Source organism: Orcinus orca, chromosome 18 (assembly GCF_937001465.1).
Source record: "Orcinus orca chromosome 18, mOrcOrc1.1, whole genome shotgun sequence".
NCBI lineage: Eukaryota > Metazoa > Chordata > Mammalia > Artiodactyla > Delphinidae > Orcinus > Orcinus orca.
Genome location: NC_064576.1, coordinates 3,554,394 through 3,573,366, shown reverse-complemented (window position 1 = coordinate 3,573,366; position 18,973 = coordinate 3,554,394). Strand labels below are relative to the sequence as shown.

The 18,973-nt window shown below is 40.9% G+C and overlaps 1 protein-coding gene across 2 annotated transcripts in view; it reads left to right on the top strand.

The window, feature by feature from the left end:
- The window catches only part of MYO16 (myosin XVI), a 478,842-nt gene that overhangs the window by 176,302 nt on the left and 283,567 nt on the right, over positions 1 to 18,973 (top strand). For both annotated transcript variants that reach the window (XM_033435062.2, XM_033435063.2), the window contains exons 8-9: positions 8,124 to 8,199; positions 11,530 to 11,683. In XM_033435062.2, the coding sequence (XP_033290953.2) occupies positions 8,124 to 8,199; positions 11,530 to 11,683 (230 nt within the window). The remainder of the gene's footprint in view (positions 1 to 8,123; positions 8,200 to 11,529; positions 11,684 to 18,973) is intronic.

Here is an 18,973-nt window from a genome sequence, read left to right as displayed (position 1 = left end):
GCTGCACAATATCTGACCCCAACTTTAAAAAAACATAATTTTAGGGGGGTTCCTACTTTGTCTTCTATTTCCCAGACACTCCTCCCACGTACACATACACACCATAGGTCATTCTGCACATCTCGGGGATTCAACCAGCTTTGCTCTGAGGATTTCCATGGCCCGGCACTGGCTCTAGCACCAGCCAGCCCTCACTGGCTGTAGGAGCCTAACCAGCCTTGCTGATTCTTCCTCCCTAGAGCCTGGCCCCAGGGTCTTCAATCACTGAGAACCATCAACTTCTGTTAAAAGGGGATTTTTACATAGCTTGGAAGGTTGGTGAGAATGATGGAGGTAAATGCATCAGACCATCTGTGCCCATGTGTCCAGGTCAATTGATCCAGCTGCTAGATTCACAGAGACAGATGTCCAACACACAGTTTTCCAGAAATGGCCACTGATAGTGTACAGGTAAGGCAGATTTAAAAAACAATCTCACCTTTACCCTCTGCTTCTCTAGAAAATAACTCGCCATTAATTGAGTATTTTCTAAATCCTTCAACATTTTAGTGCCAAGGAGAGGGTCTGAAGATCATATGTCTTTTCCATTTTGCTCCATTAAACCTACTCCAATGGGGTCTCCACCAGAACGTAAGCTCCAACACAGCAGAGACTTTACCTGTGTTGCCCAGCATGCTTTCTTGGTGTCCAGCAGAGCAGCGGAAGGGCTTGAATGGACAAATCCACCAGCCAAGAACTAGAAGCAAAGCTTTAACACTGAAAGAGAGAGTGGGGCTTTTCCATTGGAACACATGACACCAAACCCAGAATACTCCTCCTCGATTTAGATCAAAAAACAATGAGAGATTTCTGTTAATGGAGGATTTTGAGTAAACTGTATCTTGATTATTTTGTCCAGAAAATACCATAGGATGTCTTGAATTGTTTTTAAAAATTGTTCACCCGTAAAAATACCATTTCATATTCATTTTGGAAATGATATTTTAGAAAGAGGTATTATTTGGATATCAATTTATAGGCATGGGAGATTTATAATTCTCTAAAGAAATTTACTGTAAATAAATACACCTCAGTTCAGGGAAAAAAACTTTAGAAATGCTAACATTTTAGAGAGACTAATGGCATTTTTACAGACCTTCATCACAACTTCAGTTTCTTATAAATATCTTACAGGTATAAATGCCTTTTGGAGAAGGCAGTCCATAATTTATAACAGTATTTATAACTGACGTGTATACTGGGATTTATAACTGACATGCATACATATTTTAAAACTTGCCTTTATAAATATATTAACTTCTCCGGTGAGAAAAAAAGAGATGCCTGTTCTCGTTTAAAACTAGGAACTGAATAAGTTACGTGAGCGGTAAGTCCTTTGATTTTACAACTTTTTACGAGTTGTACATAAAATAAAATTCTATTCTAGCCTTGTACATATTTTTAGTGTTTATAATAGGATTGGCAATGCTACAACAAGAGATAAGTAAATAATTGTACAAATGCTAAAATCTAAATCTCCTTCCCTTCAAAAGTATCTTGAATCACACAACCTGCATATCTTGATGTTCAAAGGAGTCGTTTGTATTCTTAAATACATTTTACCCAAGTACCTAAGAATTGAGATATATTCAGAGTTTTTATTCTTTAGATATGTCTTTTTCCATTGAGAAAAACAAAAAACACTCTCTGGTACCCCGCTGAGCATCAGCTGTTGATAAACTCAGTGCTGGATCCTAGGTTCCCTCTCTTCTCAATGTTTACACGTCTTTAGGGAATCTCACACCTGCAACTTCAAATGCTCTACATGATCACAGCCCCCAAAGCCCTTTCTTGTTTTTCTCTCAAGTTCCCGGCCCATGAGGACCACTGCCTGGTGGGTAATCTCTATCAGTCTGCCCTCAGACCCAACTTGTGTACAAAGGGAATTATCATCTTCTTTTCCCCAGTCTGTTGTCCCTTCTGTGTGTCACCATTTATTCATCACAAACCTGAGCATTATCGTTTTCCTGCCTCTCCCATAACTAAGAAGCCACTGAGCCCACAAACTCCTCCCTAGTGAATAGCTTTGAGCTGTATGAGTTATAACCACAACCGATTAATCTGTACATCCTCACTGCCTCTGCCTTCACCCAGAGCATCAGCATCTCTGCCTCTGGATCAGCTCATCAGCCTCCTAATAGAGTCCTCTCCCCCTCCTCCGCTCCACTCTCAACAACGTGGCTACAGCGAGCTTTCTAAATGCAAATGTAATAGAACTCTTCGATCCACCATCCTTTCCATTGCTGCTGATATAAAATACCTACTCCATCACACAAGAGTCCCCATGGGCCAGGAATTCTGCTTAATTCTACCGCTGTTTTTCTCCTATTCCCCCCACCGGGTTGGAGGATATGGCTATACTTCTTTCGATTTCTGGAATATGCCACCATGTACATCCTTTTCATGTTCTTTGCTTTTCTTGAAATTGTTGAGTGGTTAAATCTTCCCTGCCCTGCAGGACTCCCCTGAGTTGTCAGTTCACTGGCTGTCTTTTCTACCTTCCTGGATCCCAGTGTGATGCCCCCGTCATGCACCCTACGTAGCACCTGTATCCCCCATACCACATCACTTATCACATGCTGGAATTATCTCTTATACTTGTTCATATTGACCCTCTAGTTTGTGAGAACTGAGTGCAGGTACAATGTCTATTTCTTTACCTGCACGGGGCTGGCACAGAGCACTCAGTTACTACTTATTCATGAGAGAGTCAGCGAATGTCCTGGCTTAGCAGATGCTTGTCTGTCTCAGTGCATCACTGAACACATGTGTGAAGAGACAGTGGGTGAGCACACACCTTGAGAGTGGTGGGCCAACAGGAGAAATCCTCAAGGAGATATCCAGGAGTACCTGGGCATGAGCAGGGCGTTGGGGGGCGCTGGACATAGAGATTTGTGATAGGTGACTCAAAGAGATCACGCACGGTGGAGGGGGAGTTCAATGAAGGGCAAAACAGGATGGGCAGCACCTCTTTAATAGTCTAAAGAGTTCATCAGAGGAATCTTTTTATATTTTAGATCTGAAATTTTTCAGATGGCTGAGTTAGAGGCATTTACCTATTTTGATGTAGAGTATGGACCGATGAGTGTAGGATATGCAAATTCTGAATTCCCAAAGACGTTTAACATAATTTCCCTTTATTAAGTGAAACAATCTCTTTTAGTTTCTGGACTAGGAATTCGACTATCTCTGAATGCTCAGTTTTTCTTTTTTTTACTTTTTAAAGAAGTAATTTAAATGACCATCAAGGAATTAATTTTCCTGAATTTATCCAAACCAAAATACAGTTGTCCAAAGAATGAGCAAAGTCCATAGCCAGTCATTTGTGTGAGTTTAAATTTCAGCTTAAATATATTTTCTATCAGCCACGCAGGGCCTCCTTTAACACACACAGAGACACCGAATCTCACACACACACACACACACACACACACACACACACACACACACGCACACACACACGCACACACACACAGAGACAGAATGTCAGCCACCTTACCCTCTGATAGTTTTGGTGATTATAAAGTTCTTGTAATAGTGGAGATGAATCTTTGTTGGGTTCACACTTTACCTACTCACACTGAAGTAATTTACCTAAAGATCTTACCTGAGGTTAAAACAAACGTTGCAGACAACTCTGAAATTGACATCAGTACTGCCCTGCTTAATTTAGTTCCGGGGCGCGCCTCACTGATTTCTAACTGGAGGCACGTGGGAAATACCGACTTGAAGAAAAATGGAATTCCCCAAGTGAGAGAATCTTCTTCATTCCACACATGAATGTTTGTTTTTACAGGCCCCAAAGAAAATGGAAATCCTTTTGTGGTCATAGATTTTCATGTAGGAAACCATTTGCTTTGACCACTCCAGTGCTTTCTGCAGTTACAGGGGAAGCTGTGGAGAGAGGTGATTTGCAGAGAGATCACCCAAGTTTCTCTTTGGAGTTTTGTAAAGAGTGGATTAAATTTAGAAATGCAAAGTAATTGTTAGATTCTCCTACAATCGGCCATTTTTGTCAGAAAATGAAAGCTTTTAGGTACTGCTGTTTTTTTTTCAAAATTGTGAAAAACAAGGGCAATCTTACATAATTCTTGGCTTCGCATGTTTCCTTTTCTTTCTGCTTTTCTTCTTCCCTTCATCCTTCCTTTCCTTTGCTTCTTCCCTCCCTCCCTCCTTTCCTCCCTTCTTCCCTTCCTTTCCTATGGTTGAAAAGCAAGCAAATCTCTCAAATTTTTGATGCAAAACAAAACTCTTTTCTGTACCCATTTTGATGTCCTGGGACCCTGCTCTATATATTCTGTCTCTCAGATTTCGAGAGAACATCCATGTCTTTAGTAAACTGTATATATTTGGAAATAAAAATAAACCCTAAATATAAGCAGTCTGCTGTAACATGATTTAAGTATTATTGATATATTTTATTTTCTGTAAAACCAAACACTGATTTGCAGTGGACTTGTGGGAAAGCTAGCAATGGCACAAACTGTTTAAAATCTAATTAATTTTACAATGAGAATACTAACAAGAGCAGTGATTGATGGGTGGGGAGATGCTTTGGAGTGTCTGAGCAGAGTGCTTGCATGGGTGGAGAATGACTGAGAAACGTCACAGAAACAACAAAGCCACAGATCAGAAAAGCCAGTCCCCTTCTAGTCAATATAATAAACCGAGAAATGGAAAGACAAACATAGGAAAAGAGAAAGAATAAAAATGCCAAAGGAATCTCCAAAATTAAAAAGAAAAATAGCATTGAAAACAAAATATATAGGGATAGTTTTTACATAAGACATGTAAGATTTCTACACTGGAAACTATACAACCGTATTATATAAATATAAACAATATAATTTAAAAGTAAAGAAGACCTAAATAAATGAGGTGGTAAGCCATATTCACGTGTTGAGACAGTGACTATTGTTAAGATCCTGTTACCGACCCTTTCAAGTTGGGCCCCAACAAGGGTCCTCCTGCCTGGCCTGCTGACACCAATAGAACAGGACCGAGTTGGGTTCAGAAGCACAGGGAAGCTTTATTCTTTTTTAAACATTTTATTGAGGTATAGTTGATTTGCAGTGTTGTGTTAATTTCTGCTGTACAGCAAAGTGATTCAGTTGTATATCTATATATTCTTTTCCGTTGTGGTTTATTACAGGATATGGAATATGGTTCTCTGTGGGGAAGCTTTATTCTTTGATCGGAGAACGGAGAGGTGTGGGGGTGGCTGGCTATAGGGATCTCTCAGTGGGAGGGGTTGGAGTTCTGTGCGGGGGCGGGTAGCACAGGTGCATTCGTTGCTCGCAGCTCCGGTGCCGGGTGCAGAGTTTTGCACACGGCCCGCCACCACCATCTTGGACAAGGTGTGGTGGGCGGTGCTTCTGCGCACGGCCCTCAGAGCTGAGGTGTCCTGGGGGCAGCCATTTGGCCCCAGGAACTCTGGTCTGAAGGGCTGGGCGCGAGGCTTCTGCCCGCGGCTCCCTGTGAGCCAGTGAAGCTAGACTGCGTACAGAAGAAGAGGTGAGACGTTATCTTATCCCCTAGATTCCATCTAATTTTCCCCCCGGGACGCCAGTGGGTTTTGCTGAGAATAGTACCTGTGGAACGCAGAATAGTGGTCCCCAAAGCTGTCCACACCCCGATCGCCAGAACCCGCCAGTAGGTTACCTGACGAGGCAGAACTTTGCAGCTGTGGCTAAGTTAAAGGTCTGGACGTGGGAAGGGATCCCCAGGTGAGCCCACTGTGATCACTGAGCCCCTAAGAGCAGAGACCCGTTCCTGGCCGAGGGTTGGTGGGAAATGCGACAATGGAAATGGTCGGAGAGGTGCGACACTGCTGGTCTGGGGATGAAGAAGGGGCCCCCAGCCAGGGAATGTGGGCGCCTCTGGAAGCTGGAAGAGTCAGGACACAGATGCTCCCTTGGGGCCGGAAGGAAACAGTGCTGCCAATGCCCTGGTTTGAACCCAGTGAGACCGGCGTCAGACCTCTGACCCGCAGAAGTGTAAGATAGTTATTATTTATTGCTTAAACCGCTAAGTTTGTGGTAATGTTTTATGGCAGCCGTGTAAAGCTAATCTAGCATCTGTTTACTTCACGCAATCCCAATCAAAATACTACAGCCTTTCTCACAGAAATTGAAAATTCATTCTGAGGTTTATATGGAAATGCAGAGGACCTATATAGACAAAATTATCTTGAAAAAAACATTAGATACTTTTTTCAAGAATATAAGTTTTTTTTACTTATTTCAAGACTGCCTCAAAAGCAGTTCAATAAGAAAAAATAGTCTTTTTAACAAATACTGCTGAGAAACAAATGATGCTGGACCCAAATTAACCTTAAGCCTTTAGGTGCCACTTACAAAAATTCACTTGAGATGGACCATAGACGTAAAAGTTCAAATTATAAAGTTTTTAGAAGGAAATGTATTATGATATTGTCATGGCCTTTGAGTAGGCAAAGAGTTATTTGAACCTAAAAAGCACTAACAGCTAAAGAAAAAAAATATATATATGAAAGTTATGCATAAACAGAAGTAAAACAAATTTTAAAAATCCTGTTCATCCAAAGACATTTTTAAGAAGATGAATAGGCAAGCCATAGAATGAGAGGAATTATTGGTAATGCATATATCTGACAAATGTATCTAGAACATATAGATCAATAATTCAAAGAAAAATACTTCAGTAATAAATGGGCAAAAAAATCTTGAACAGATTTCACAAAAGAAAATACAAGAATGGAAATAAAGCACATGAGGGGGTGTGCAGTGTCATTGTCAGCAGGGAAATGCAAGTTAAACTGTACTGGGCTACTACTTCTTTCCCAGTACAGTAGCTCAGTTTTTTTAAATGACAATATCAAGTGTTAGGGAGGATGTGAATCTAGCAATATGTAAATAGCTGGTCATAAAATTATTAAATAGAATGTGGAACAAAAGGAACTCTGGTTGGCAGTGGGAGTGTAAACTTGAACTCTTTGAAAAAAAATTGGAGCTAGCTCATCACTTGTACATGACCAGACCTGTATGCCAGCAATTTCAGTCCTAAGTACATTTATCCTGAAGAAATTCTTGAATGTGTACACTAAGAGATATAAACTAGAATAGTTATAGCAACATTATTCTTAAATATAGGTAAATGGTTGCAATGGCTTGAATGTCCACTGAGAGGAAGGTGGTTAGATGTATTTGTACAATGCAGTTCTGTGCAGTCAAACAAACAAATGGAGCTCGGTTAAACCCATCACCTCAAAAATGCAATGTTAATTCATGAAAGCAAAGCGCAGAAGAATATATACACCAGGATTTCATTTCTATAAATGAGACAAACAGCTGAAACCAAAGCGATGTGTTGATTAGGGATACTTCTTAAGTAAGGTCTAAGCTTACAAAGAAAACATAGTAATGGTTAACATAAAATTCATGACGGTGGTCAACTCTGGGAAGTAGGAACAGGGATAATTTGGGAAAAGAACACACAAACATACTATGAATGACATTTAAAGAACTTGGGTGCACTGGACTCTATTTCATTATTTGCTCTTTCAACGGTACCTATCCCTTATACATATGCTTTGTATGTACGATGTATTTTATAATAAACTTTAAAAAATATATTAGTCTCTCATCAAGTTGCTTTATTCTTATAACTTGAGATGAAGTTTTTCTAACTGTCCATTAGACCTTAGGTTCATATTGTCCATGATGCTGTAATGGATGGGCAGTAACAAGAAGTGTGACTTTCATGAATTGTTAAATTAAAACAAAACACACTGTAACATGATTCCTCCCATTAGGTGCCCTAAAATCGATGTGAAAGGCGTTAAGTGAACCTTTTGAAATCCTCAACGACTTAACCCACTTGATGAGTAATTTTTTATTTGAATGCATTAATTGATAAAACAATTTGAATGTCATTAAAAAAAAAACAGGAAATGGAGAGAGTAAGAAACATTTAGCATAGCAGGTTATGCTAATGCATTCTCATTCCACCAGTGCCCCTGGAGGATAGCAACTTTGGATTCTTTACTGATGAATCTTAAGTATCCAGCATAATCTTTCCTATTTCAATTACCTTTAATGTTTCAGGCAAACCTGGTGAAACTTCTTTTGATGCATCAGGCAAATCCACACCTATTGAACTGCAACGAGGAGAAGGCTTCAGGTAGGTTGTGAGCATCCCGGACCCCTGAGCAGTTACTGCCTCTTCCCATCATATGGAAGTTGCTGACCCATCACTGACACAGCTCCAAAGTGTGTCAGCCTCTCCTGAGATGCTCTGTGAAACCCAACCCGGTTCAAGCCTGATTCACAAACTCCTGTGCACTGCTACGTTACAAGCATCTGTCAGAGAGCGGTTAAGTATAGGGACTTCATTGCAATGTGCTCTTTGGGCTTTAAATTTCCCGGCCAGTGATTCCTGCAGTGTCACTTACTTTAAAATATATTTTTTCTGTTATTTAACTAGTTTCTTACCATACCAAATACATGCTTGTTCATTAGGGTATTTTTAAATGGTAAGAGTATTTTTTTCTGTGCAGATATTTATACTGCAAGCAATAGAGACTAACATTCTCAACCTAATTTAAAACTTTGAAAATCTTAATGTTACTTATTTTTTAATCAATATCTTTTTGAAATTTTCTAGAGTCCTTTTTAACCACTCTTTTAAAAAGTGGGTACTACATTAATTTTCTAGTTTTTAAAACTTGACAAGAGTGTTACTACCTGTAAGTTACTTTGGGTATATTAAAAATAAGAATTCTAAATAACAAAGAGAAAAGTCTTGCATAAGTAACAAAATAATGTAAAAATGTTGAAGGTATTAATTGATCTGAATAACGTAAATATACTTATTCTTCTTGTTTTTGTATCTCTACTAACCTGAAAGCACTTCACACCTGAGATTTCTTATTTCATGCGCTTCTAGGAGTATAATTACCCGATAAACCTCCCGTTTAAGACAGAATGGGAGATTTGCTCTATTTCTTATTTTATTGGAATTAAGTATCATTGCTTAATGTTTATTGATCTTATTTGCTAAAAATAAATTGAAGATTTAACAAACTGTAAGATGGCTTAATAGTCTCAAACTTTAGAACCACGCTAATATTAATAATAGGGTAGTGACCTTACTATTATATACAAAAACTTGCCTAATGGTAAATATTGGAAGAGTACATAGAAATGTGTAGCTTTCTCTTATCTTTTTTCAAAAATATTTTTATTGTACATATAAACCCCGTCCTCTGTTAACTCTAGATCTAATAGGAGATCACATTGTCCCAGATCGTATTTCTGGCTTTTTTCCCAGAGAATGGAATATATCATTGACCCTGGACTGCATGGACTCTGTCTCTCACACTTTGACCTTTTAAGTCTAGGGTCAATTTCACCAAAACAGACACTCAAGGCAATTGACAATGACAGTCCCAGAGCCCCGGGCGTGACTAAGCGGCTGGTCTAGATTCCGCCCTGGCCTCCACAGGCCTAGTGTCTGATGACTCTCTTAGACAATTTTGCCCACGTTGGTCACGCAAAGCCTAGCATCAGTATAATCAGTTCTCCACGCCATGTTGGTCATGAGAGACACAGTGATGGGACCACAGTAGGCTCTCAGTAAACATTTGTTGATTAGTTTCAGGTAGATGCAGGATATACCAACAACAAGAAGAAGGAACCACTTAAAATGATAGTGCAGAAAGCAATCAACTAGACACCCGTATTGTGGCCAAGCACATGAAAATCATCATCATTGCTGTATATTTAAAAAAAATTTTTATTGGAATATAGTCGCTTTACTATGTTGTGTTAGTTTCTCCTGTACAGCAAAGTGAATCAGCTGTACGTATACATGTATCCCCTCTTTTTTAGATTTCCTTCCCATTTAGGTCACCACAGAGCACTGAGTAGAGTTCCCTGTGCTATACAGTAGGTTCTCATTAGTTATCTGTTTTATACAGAGTATCAATAGTGTATGTATGTCAATCCCAATCTCCCAGTTCATCCCACCACTGCTTCCCCCTTGGTATCCATACACTTGTTCTCTACGTTTGTGTCTCTATTTCTGCTTTGTAAATGAGATCCTCTATACCAGTTTTTTCAGATTCCACATATATGAGTTAGTACACGGTAACTGTTTTTCTCTTTCTGACTTACGTCACTCTGTATGACGGTCTCTAGGTCCATCCACGTGTCTACAAATGACCCCTTTTATGACTGAGTAATACTATATTACGTTCTGGTTATTTTGCGCATCTTGAATTTGAAATGGACACACAAAAAATTATCTGAGGGATAAAAGCAGTTTGAGGTATAGCTGTTACTTGGTATGGAAATAATCTCCCAAGAAGAGGACGCTGAGCTGTCTCCCACTCATTACGCAGATATAATTTAATCTAAAGCGAATGATGATAAAATCCTAGCATCAATATCGTCTTGTGGTGGCTGAATTACCTCACTCAGCCCACAAAGCCACGTAACTGAAGTTCACGGACACAAGAGGTCGCGCAGTTTAGTCGTGGGGGTTGGAAAGGAGTAGCCACAGCCGTTAGGTTCTTAGTTGCTACTCATGTGATTTTTCTTCAGGACGTATTGATTTTCAGTTTCAGTTGTTAGTAAGTGTAAATCTGATTAATGCACAGCTGTATTGCTGCTCAAATATGTTCAGATGTCACTGTTCACATGTCATTTGTAAGGAAATATAATTATTTTTATTTCAGATTGAAAAAGAAATCCCCCCAGATCACAGAGAGAGGCCAGACCCACTGTTTTAAAAACACAACCGAGTAGTTATTTGTACAGCTACCCAGTTAGTAGAATGCTTATAGAATGCCTACTACATGTTTTATAAGAGCCCAGTCCTTGGGAAGGTATAGCTATTTTCCTCTTTTGGTTTTTTTTTTTGGTTTTTTGTTTGTTTGTTTTTTTGTGGTACGCGGGCCTCTCACTGTTGTGGCCTCTCCCGTTGCGGAGCACAGGCTCCGGACGCGCAGGCCCAGCGGCCATGGCTCACGGGCCCAGCTGCTCCGCGGCATGTGGGATCTTCCCGGACCGGGGCACAAACCCGTGTCCCCTGCATCGGCAGGCGGACTCTCAACCACTGTACCACCAGGGAAGCCCCTATTTTCCTCTTTTGATTCCCATTCATCAGGCTGAAGGAAGACTTTCACGGAGAATAAAACGACATTAAGTTCTCTCCAGCTTAGCTTCTCAGTGATTTCACATTTTACCTGTGACCACTCAGTGCGTATTATTTTTATATTATGTCATTTTATATTATGTCATGTAATTAAATATGCCACTGATGTAACATAAAATAGTCTTTAAAAATGGTAGCACTGCCATTTTATTCCCACCATAAACTTTTAGTGTTTTTTGTTTTGCTTCATGTGTTGATAAATTTTAGCATGTTACATATCAGAATTCTTGAAAGTACATAGTTCTGTGGGATGTTCCCACTCACTGGCTCTGATCGCCTTATTGTTACTCATAGACGTTGCCGCATCTGAGTTTATTGAGGAAATGCTGCTGAAAGCCGAGTCTGCCTGGGAAGGAAGAATGCAAGAGTCTTCCTGTGTTCAGACCTTGGCCCAAGAGGAACCCTATGAAGAGATCATCCCTGACCTTCCAGCCCTTCCCAGCAAGCTGTAAGTGCCTTCTCCCTAGTGATAAAGCCGTAGACCTTGGTCCTTGAGGAGTTAGTTATTCTCCTTTGTCACCCTCTCTAGTCACCAGCCATTTTTCAATCAGTATTGTCTGTCTCTCAACCAAAAGTTAGAAGATTGAAGCTGCGTATCAACATTTACCAAAGATCCTTGTGGACGGCAAGGAGTTAGGCATGAAAACCCTCTGATTTTGACCATGTCAGTTCTTCCTTCCCTTTGTCATCACGAGACCAAAGATACTATTTTAAACACATTCCATGTTTTAAACTAAACTGATATATAAGGTTTCCAATAACTATCATCGTGACAAAATTTCCTCAAGTAGGAAATGCAAATATTCATTTTTTCTCTCTTAAATATAAAACTAATGATTTCTTGTTATCTAAAATATGGCCTCAATCCTGACACATGCTATAAAGGAGATAAACCTTGAAAACATTATGCTAAGTGAAGGAAGTCAGACACAAAAGGCCACACAGTGTATGACTGAATTTATGTGAAATGTCTGGAATTAGCAAATCCATAGAAACAGAAAGTATATTAGTGGTTGGATGAATGAGGTGAGGGGAAAATGGGAAGTGACTCTGAGTGTATATGGGATTTCTTTGGGGGGATGATGGAAGTATTCTGGAAGGAGATGAGGTGGTTACACACATCGGTGAGTGTGCTAAAAAGCACTGACTTGTACACCTTGAAAGTGTGAATTTTGTGTTACGTGGATTATGTCTCAGTGAGATAAATAAATACATAAAGAAAGAAACATTTGAGGTCAAACCCAAAATCTGCTGTATCTAAGCAGTGGGACCTTGAGGAAGGTACTTCCTGTCTCTGACCCTGTGTCTTGCCTGGTGATGGAGATGATGTCTAACATTGGAGCATTTGAGGGTTCCCTGAATAAAAAGCACCGTCTGGGTTCTTGACCATCTGAGAGGTAATCAGACAGTAAAGACGGAGGCCAGATCACCCCGATCAGGGATGGAGGATGCATCAGAGGACGTGACTGCGTGTGGTGGCTGAAAGGGTTTATAAAGTTATCCCATCATTAGGCAGTTTGGCCAAGTAAGTCCAAGGCACCTATGAGCCAGATGAGGTCTCCCAAGTGAGGGGCCCCCCAGACAAGGCTCAGGACAGGCAGGAGGAGGACAGGTTGTGGTCTCTGCAGGGAGGCTCGCTCCGAGAAGCGAGGGGCTGAGGAGACTCGTCCCCAGTTCATCCATCGGAGGATTCGTCCCACCCCCCAGGTGTAGAGGCAGGCCCAGAGGCAGCATGACTCGACTTCCCTTCCTAGGAGACGGAAGAGATGCTCCCAACAGGTGCATCACAAGGCCGTGAGCCGAGGGGAAGAGGCTGATTTCAGAGCCTGTCCCATCCCTGGCATCAGAAACACATTCAATTTAAAACCTCTCTAGGTAACGCAGAGGCTCGAGTCAGGCATAAATGCACTGACCTCTACTTAATACTAAAATATATTCGTTACTGGATTTGAGTTTTCAACTGTGTGGAAAAGGAGCTTCACTCGTGTGTCAGACGCCGTGCTAAGAATCTCATGGATTATTTTAGTCCATTTTCAAAGCCCCGTGAAGATTTTCTCACTTTCCCAAGGTTACAGAGCTGAGAAATGACAGGTCAGGATTTATAGCCCAGCAGTCGGAGCCCAGATCATCTACACCTACACCACCTAACCCCTCTCCTGTTTTCGCAGGTGGGAAAAAAATAGTATCCCATTTATGTGGGAGAGAAAGTGAGAAAGCCATAGGTAGAAACAAAAGTTGGAGTCAAGAATGGTTACCTGATAAGATACATTCCAAGTGGCCTGGAACTAATGATTAGACTATGTTGACCTTGCTCTTTACATTTTTATATTCCTGATATCACTGGAACGAGAGGAGTAATACAGATACTTGCTATGGAAGAATTTTACTTTCCAGATGTTGATATTAAAATCCATACCCGATATGTTCCATTTTACTTTTAAGATTATGTCATGGGCTTCCATGGAAAGAGACATTAAAATGTAAACAGCATCAAACTGTGAGTTAAAACCAAATTCTTTCATAATAAGTTATTTTGGATAAATATTAACTTATCTCTGTGTCTATAGTTTTGGGTTTCTTCTGCTTTAAAAAAATAAAAGAAAGCAAAGCAACCGACCCGTCCAAAAAAGTACTTTTTACTGTTTTTTATATTTTGATTGAACCATGCGTTTTAAACGGATTAATCAGTGGCTTATTTGCTCTACACAGTTAAGTAGTATTGTTTTAATAACATTTTTCTCTTGTTGACACTGAGCAAAGCTTTCAAACTTTGAAATAAGTTTATATTGAAATGTAACCTCTTCATTGAAGTCTGCTGTCATCTTTCCTCAGGATAGAATTGAAAATTATATTAAAGAACAACTCATTATAATGTTAAGGTTTTTTTAACTCTAAAAAAATGACAGGGGCTTCCCTGGTGGCACAGTGGTAGAGAGTCCTCCTGCCAATGCAGGGGACACGAGTTTGTGCCCCGGTCTGGGAAGATCCCACATACCGTGGAGTGGCTGGGCCCGTGAGCCATGGCCGCTGAGCCTGCGCATCCGGAGCCTGTGCTCCGCAACGGGAGAGGCCACAACAGTGAGAGGCCCGCGTACTGCAAAAAAAAAAAAAAAAAAAAAAAAAATGACAGGTAGACTTGTTTAGTTTAACAACTAAGCGACTTTGTAAAATTTCTTTTATCACTTATGATTTTATCTTTATAGAATTATTAACAAATGGGAACTGGAGCAAAGAGACGTGATGAAACAACTAGGTACACTTATGTTTTAATGCAGAAAAGCTTAATTTCTAGAATCGACTTGCAGACCTTGTTTTAGTATAAGAAGGAAAAATGGGGATATTTGAGGTCTCCTCTATAAACGAATCCACAGACATTAAAAAGGACAGCTCTTTCTTTAAAGCTGATAAATGCGTGTATTTTTGGAAAAAAACCCAACCAAACAACAACCACTTGTTGATATTATCATAGTATCACAGTGCTGATTGATCTGGGCAACAGTTTACTGAGATATATCAGGACATTTTCAGAAATGCCCTTCTTTTGATAGAGAACATGTATGAAGTAAATCAGAGAATTGCCGTGATTGACAGGAAGTAGAAATATAGTTTAAAAAAAAATCTCTTAGGCATTACTTACAAAGCAGCATTTCTTCACAAACCAGTTACGTGAGAGTCAGTGGTTATATCCGATGTTTGGGGAGGGTTCGGGTTTCTTCTCTCCTCCTCATTTCTGCAATTTTCTGCAGACTCTTCTTTTTGCCTATCCTCTTTCCTTATTTTGCCCAGGATAGAACAGGGCACATTCATTGATAGGAGAAGCAAAGAATTAGAAAGAACCTAAAACATCTTCTCCTCTCCTCTGTATCATCTATTGTTTCTCTTCGATAACCTTTCCCACTTTTTATCTCTAGTCCTCATTCTGAAGATTTAACATGTAAAACCTCATCTGAATTACAGTTGCCCATCTTTCTTCATTATTTTTAACCCCGGCTTCCTTTTTTTTTTTTTTTTTTTGCATTACAAAGTTGACTTGTTTCTTTTATCTTTTCCCTGAACGCATTTTGCTAAAATTTTAAAAAATAATTGAGTGGTTTACTTTCTAATATCTCAGCATACAAGTCAAATTCCCTTTCCATTGTCAACTTATATTCATTGTTCTGCAAGCATTTTGTGCCGTAAATCATGATTTAGCCCCAATTGTGCTGCAGGGTTTGTAGCAACTGCCTATCTTTGGTTCAACACTGAATCAATAAGGAATTCCTCTGTTATTGGGTTATCCCACATTTCATGGTTTCTAAGACATCTCCCATCCAGTGAACATTATTAAGGTGTCTATTAGTTGCCTGAGTTTCAAGTTCTTGTCTTAAAATGAGCAGGTTAAATTTAACTCCAGAGGTCCTGCCAACTATAGCATTCTCCATCGGGTCTCTACTACCTGTAAAGCTTTTAGGCTTCCTCTCTCTTCCTTAAACCCTCAACAGCTCTTCTCACACGTGACTGCCCCTCCCACTCTGTTCTTTCCCTCCTGCTGACGGGGTGTCTGCTCTCCGCGCTGTCTTTTCCCATCCTTAGCTATCTCAGTGCCTCACTGACTGTTATTGCTGCTAATGAAACAGCGGCTGCTGAACGTGCCCTTTGGGGTTTGAACATGGAAATGCTCTCCTAGGGTTTTTAATCGCTGAGACATTCTGATAGATGCCCACTTTTGTTTCTAATATTCTCTTCCATGGAGTCCTTGAGTTGGAATACACAAAAATTCTGCACAGTGCCTACGTGGAGTAGAGTAGTTCACTAAACACTTGTGGGTTTTCACTTATTACTAATATAAACAATGATAACAACTGATAGTTTTTGAGCAGTTACCGGGCATCAGCACTTGTGGAGGGATAATTCCATTTAATCCTCAAAACAACAGCTGGAGGTACTTTGTATTTCTCTCTCTGTTTTATACATCCCTGTCCGACACTCAGAGCTTCAGTGACTGGACTCACGTCACACCCGTGTATTCAGTCTGACATTGTTTCTGCGAGGAGGTCATTTTCATTGGTAATTCTAACATTTCTAACTTGTCTTTAAAGAGGAAATGATTGATCTGAGTTTCAGTTATGGTTCGTCTGCCTTAGCTGTGGAACACTGTCGATTTAGGATACGCGTGTAGTATGACAATTGGAGAAGACAGTGCGGAATGAGGAAGAGATGTCCCTTCCACGGAAGTGATGAGTGAGAAGGTTACTCGCAGTACAATCTGTTGTGAATCTGCTTTCCAGTCAGAGTTGCGCACGGGAATGGAAGAAGATGGGGCCACTGGGGGAGTTCCCCGGTGGTCCAGTGGTTAGGACTTGGTGCTTTCACTGCTGAGGGCCGGGGTTCAGTCCCTGGTCGGGGAACTAAGATTTCACAAGCTGTGTGGCCAAAATAAAATAAAATAAAATAAAAAGACGGGGCCACTGTTTTCTGTCTGTCCACTAAGTTATCCATCCAACCATTTGACTTGCTCACTCTGAGTGTCTAAAAACCAATGATGTGACTTCAGACTGGAGCTTTGAGGCAGCCTAACCTCTGTTCCTGACTGGTAAACATATCAACATTCTGGGAGGACAATGTGCCCTTACTCCATGGGAAGAGGGCACCGAAGCTCTGAGCTCAGGACCCTCTAAGACCTTGCCCTGTGTGTCTATTTGTTTAGCGGGTCCTGATTTGTATCCTTCACCATAAAGCTGCAATGGTAAGTATAGGGCTTTCTTGAGTTCTGTGAATAGTTTGAGTGAATGCTCAAACCTGAGAAGGGTTGAGGGAGCTCCTGAATTTGTAGCTAATTGGTCAGAAGTGCAGGTGGTCTGGGGACGCCCAGACTTGTGGCTGACATCTGAAGTAGAGCAGCCGTGTTGGGGACGGTGCCCTGAACTTGCGGGCTTTGTGCTGACTCTAGGTGGTCCGTCCGTGTCAGAAACGCCCTGCAGTTCAGCGCAGGGTTATGAGGATGGTAACTGTCTCGTGGGGTTGTTCTTTTTTTTTGTTGTTTTCTTTTTTTTTTTTTTTTTTTGCGGTACGCGGGCCTCTCACTGTTGTGGCCTCTCCCGTTGCGGAGCACAGGCTCCGGAGGTGCAGGCTCAGCGGCCATGGCTCACGGGCCCAGCCGCTCCGCGGCATGTGGGATCTTCCCGGACCGGGGCACGAACCCGTGTACCCTGCATCGGCAGGCGGACTCTCAACCACTGTGCCACCAGGGAAGCCCCCTATCAGTACTTTTTAGTGGCAAAGTTGAGCATCACTTGGGAGAATGTGGAGGAGGAGCCCCAGGGCTTTATTCGGGTTCCTGTGTCCAGGCCTCAGTTCTGGACCAAACGTGCAAAGGCCTCTCGGCAGAGCACAGGCCCTGTAGTAATTAGGGACACCCCTCCCCCCCCCGCCGCCCCACCGTACACATTCCTGTGTTACTTGGACCAATTCAGCAAAACAAAGCGCTTGGCACAGTTTGATCCACCTTCCTTAGAAAGTAGGTTCACACACTTCTTGGTGTGGCTACCATACTAGCTACTCATATATTATCCAATTTTCCCTTTACTAATAAGCCCCAAGCAGTGCCTTTTGTTTGCTAAATCTAGTGAGTCTAACTGGGTAGGGCTGCTGGGAGCGCTGTTGTTCTCCCGAGTAAAGGGGCGGATTTATCTGCTCAGCCTTGTTGTTTTGTGTCCTTCTAATACCATCCTACCTGGGACATAAATGTGTTACCTGGAGACGCCAAGTGTTTCTGAAACCAAAGGATGAAAGTGACTTGCTGAGGATACAGAACAGGAACCTACAAGGAATCAAGGTCCTGGAAGATCTCCTTGAGGTGGTTAGCATTCCTGAGCTGTGTATTTCTGGCTTTCTTGTTTTATGAGAAAAATAACCCTTCATTTCCTTACGATACTAGCCTTAGTTTCAGACTAATGCAGCCTAATGCAATACTGCCTGATACCATAGCTATTATACCCTTGGGGTGCCTTACTTGGGGTCCCATGCCCCACTCAGAAAACTTGTAGTAATGATAATACTCTGACTCTCCAGTGTGTCTTAATGTTCCCTGTGGCTTTTTATGACCTTAACAACTTTTTAATCCAACACTATCAGAAGTTTCCTATAACTTCTGATGTAGGAAGATGGATAGAGTGACCAAATGTCCTGGTTTGGTCCAGTACTAGTGAATGCCTATTTACCAAGCATAACTATCAATAAAGCTCTCTTTCAGCTTAAAAGTGTCCTAATTGGCAATTTATACTCTACTTATGTAGAATCAGGGAACACTGGGATAAAATTTCTTGTGTGCTTTCATTTCAGATTAATATTTTAAAGAAAGTAATTAAATGGACAGTTATTTCAGCACTGCTAATTCATATCGCCCTTTAGAGTATAAAGGGCTTTTGCATCTAAAACCTCACTTGATATATGTAAAATTCTTTCTTTTAGTAATAAATTCTACAAGACATCCAACCTGTTTCCTCATCAAATGTTATGACTACATTGCTGAAAATCTGAAGAATGTAGCTGCAAAGTTTTGCTAAAGCTGTCAGTCGATTCCCTAAGAATTTACGCTTAGAAAGGGACTCTGTAGTCTAGTAGGGGACAGAGAAATGTCAGAATATAGGGACATAATGAGACGTTGAGAATTGTTTAATCTAGTTTCAGTTTAAACCATTCACACTATCCCTCAAACATTGTTGGGCAATTAGACAGCCTTCCAATGTTGGTTGGGTGA